This window comes from Lactuca saligna, chromosome 3, assembly GCF_052625555.1.
Source record: "Lactuca saligna cultivar CGN05327 chromosome 3, ASM5262555v1, whole genome shotgun sequence".
Taxonomy (NCBI): Eukaryota; Viridiplantae; Streptophyta; class Magnoliopsida; order Asterales; family Asteraceae; genus Lactuca; species Lactuca saligna.
In genome coordinates this window covers 113,120,490-113,123,739 of record NC_136419.1, presented here as the reverse complement: position 1 = coordinate 113,123,739, position 3,250 = coordinate 113,120,490, and the positions used below count along the sequence as shown (strand labels likewise).

Genomic DNA, 3,250 nt, shown 5'->3' with positions numbered 1-3,250 from the left:
TTTCTCAAAAATAAACGGGTTAACCTACCAACCCATTTATATTCTTAATAAAAAAATTATTTTATTTTTAAATGTATTTATGTATAAAATATTAATATTTAATAAGTATTATATAATATATACCATTGATTCATAGACCATTTGATTATTTCGACATTTTAACTTATGGTGGATAGTCTAAGATCGTAAATCGTAACCTATAAGGCTAAGTCTGTAACATTTTTCTATGAATGTTTTTAATTTTCATTTAGAAGTTTAAGACTTAAATGTCTAAAATTTGGACCCACGAACCTAAATATGCCCTACAAACCCACCAAACTGTGAACCTGTATAAATAAATGGGTTGGCGGGTCATATATTGGTTTATGTTCCAAACCCGCCAACTGTTACTCGCCAACCCGTGACCTGTATATTTAAATGGATCGTATTTAGGTTGACATAATTTGAACCGCCAACCCACAACACGTCACCTCGAACACGACACGATTGCCAGATCTATAATAGAGTAGGGATGTTGTCAGAGTCGTCATACTTTAATGATATAAATAATAAACAATAACTAAATACAAATTATTGAAAACGAAATAATAATTATATATGGTAGGGACAAAAAAACCACAATAAAAAAATACAAGAAGGTAATCCGAGTTAAAAAAAATTGTGAGAGATTTCCTTCTACCAGAGGGACCATTTGTGTAATTTACTCTATATGCAATTTGCACACTAACACACTATATTGCATAACATATCATCAGTATTTAAGGATAACGTATTATCAGAATTTAAGAACTTATACTATTGGCCCTTAAACTATTATCCTAAAAGCACATTCCCTAAAATAAAATAAAAATCGACTAAAAGTACATTCCTTCTACATCCAATTTGTACACTTTATTGCACAACACATTTAACAAAGGTAAACAAACTTCAACCATAGAAACAAACATTTGACATAGTTGCTTCAAGTACAAGAAATTGTTCATATCTACAACAATCATCAACAATCAAAAAGACCAATTTACCCTTATTCAATCAACAACATGTAACCAATTACTTCCAATCAAGCATATCTAACAACCAAAGCACCTCATCCTCCGAATTAGCAGCATCACAAAAGTCCATTTCAACCCCAAACACATCAATAATCCCTTCCTCCCCATGTTCCATGAACAACAAAGAAATCCAAGCCCTAATCCCAGACACAAAAGGGTAAATCGGGGAAAACACCAAGTAATCAAACGCAAGTGCTCTATAAGCAGACCGGTCAATATAGTCAAACATTGACTTATTGATTATACAAGCAACTTTATTGGTGTCTTTTCTTGATACAAGAACAGAAACACTAACAGTTTGAGTATAAGGAACTGCAAACTTTGGGTCAACAGGTAATGTCATCTTGTATTCTGGACCTTCTAAATGGAACTTTAGGGTGTCACAGATGCCAGGTGGCGGGGTCCACATGCCCTTTCGAAGGGCGGGTCCTTGAATAACTTGTGAAAAGAGTATTTCATCATCTGCCCATATGTCAATGTAGAATTCAAGGTCGTTTAGGGAGATTCTTGGGGGTAAAAGCGTCCTTCTGTGTTCGCGTTTGTAGAATGTTTTGAATAATTTGTGGTATGTTACAGGAGGTGATGGATTTTTGCATGTTGAAGGCCATTTTTTTGCACATAGACATTTCCAGAAGTAATCATCTTGAGCTATTTGTTGCCAGTGTTTGCATACAGACATACAAGAAGCTAAATCAGGGCCATTTAGTAGAGGAAAAACAGCCTTTAGTATTTCATCAGATGACATATTATTACTCATTGCTTAGAGCATTTGGTAATTCGTGAAGTGGGTAGTGGTTGACTCGTATGTTTGACCTGCAAAAGAGTTAAAAGCTCTGTTTACTTTCTTCTATTTGATTCTGTCCATGACATGACATTCATCGGATATTAAGAAATCTAAATCACATGATTCTTATATCTTGTAACAAAATGATATGTTGTAATGTTTGATGAGATTAAAGATACAACGCTTGAATTCTACTTTATCTAAGAAAATGAAAATGATAACCAGATCAAACTGCGCAAGACATCATTTTTGTAGACTGATATACAAGGTCAACCGGAGATGAACAAAAGCGTGTAATCCACCGCTATAATACGACTTCAGATATCAACGATTGTAGACATCAGTATGAAATCACGATCCGCATATACATACCGGATAATTCCAATGGATTGCGGTTGATTCAATTTGGAGTTTCTTAACAGTTGGAAAACTATACTTTTGGAACCAAAACAAAGGAAAAACCTAAAATTGTTATCAATCAAACATTCATAGAAAGAATACAGACGAAATAATCACCGTTTTGTCATGAACTGAACCCTGATTACAAGACTGTTAAGATCAATTTCATGGCAATCAACGACATAAAATAAAAAGGGCGATGGAATCACCTTTGGTTGACGAAAGACAAAAAGCCCTAGAAAATGACGAAGATGGGCGAGAAGATATTATTTGAACCCCATGGACCATGGTTATTGAGATGATTACGTGGACGTCATAATCTATATACTTAAGGCTGAGGGTCTCAATTGCTTCATATTATTTATCTTTTATCTTTTTTTATGTTAGATCCTTTCTAATCATAATAAATAAATTAGGTGGGAAATTATTATATAAATATAAGTTTATTTAAAAGAAAAGTTAAATATAAAATTTAAAATATTTGAGAAGTTTGAATTTACAAGAGAAATAAGAAAAATATTGAATTATAAAAATTAAAGTGTTTTTTTTCTCTTTTAAATTTAAATAAATGATTCAGATAAATAAATAAAAAAAGTTAATGAAACTTTAATTTAGTAATTTTAAAATTAAAAAGAAAGATTATTAATGAAATTAATATGTATTTATTATTAGATTTAAATAATATATGGAATTTAATAAAATAAAAAAACTATAAAATAACATATGAAATAAAAATTAATTTAAAATAACCATAAAAATACATGTGTCAAAATGAATACGAATGTGACATATAACAAAAAGATTTTTATTTCTTAGACTAGAGAGAGTTCTAACACTCCTAGGATCTTGTTATGTCATTTTTTTAGTGTCAAATAATTTTTTTGTCTTGACACCTAATTCTTAACATTTTATAGGGAGTGGTAACACTCATAGCATTCCATCTTTTTTACTTTTTCAAATTTAATTGATTTTTTAATACATAAACATTTAATATTACATAAATTCTATTTTTTTA

The 3,250-nt window shown here is 30.7% G+C and overlaps 1 protein-coding gene across 3 annotated transcripts; it reads right to left on the bottom strand.

Annotated features, from left to right (window-relative positions):
• Window positions 1–906: 906 nt before the first annotated feature.
• Window positions 907–2,564, bottom strand: LOC145037137 (F-box family protein). 3 transcript variants are annotated; one of them, XM_078985721.1, is made up of 2 exons: window positions 2,445–2,564; window positions 907–1,865 (listed from the first exon to the last, which is right to left on the bottom strand). In XM_078985721.1, exon 2 carries the CDS (start codon window positions 1,807–1,809, stop codon window positions 1,051–1,053), a length of 759 nt encoding a protein of 252 aa, XP_078841847.1. In that variant the 5' UTR covers window positions 1,810–1,865; window positions 2,445–2,564; the 3' UTR covers window positions 907–1,050. The 3 variants fall into 3 exon arrangements, with proteins under 3 accessions (XP_078841847.1, XP_078841848.1, XP_078841849.1); XM_078985722.1 differs by having other exon boundaries at window positions 2,353–2,462; XM_078985723.1 differs by lacking the exon at window positions 2,445–2,564 and adding an exon at window positions 2,059–2,342.
• Between the last annotated feature and the right edge of the window lie 686 nt (window positions 2,565–3,250).

Excerpts from the sequence above, each read along its gene's own strand:
- LOC145037137 (XM_078985721.1), bottom strand. The coding sequence starts at position 1,809 with ATGAGTAATAATATGTCATCTGATGAAATACTAAAGGCTGTTTTTCCT.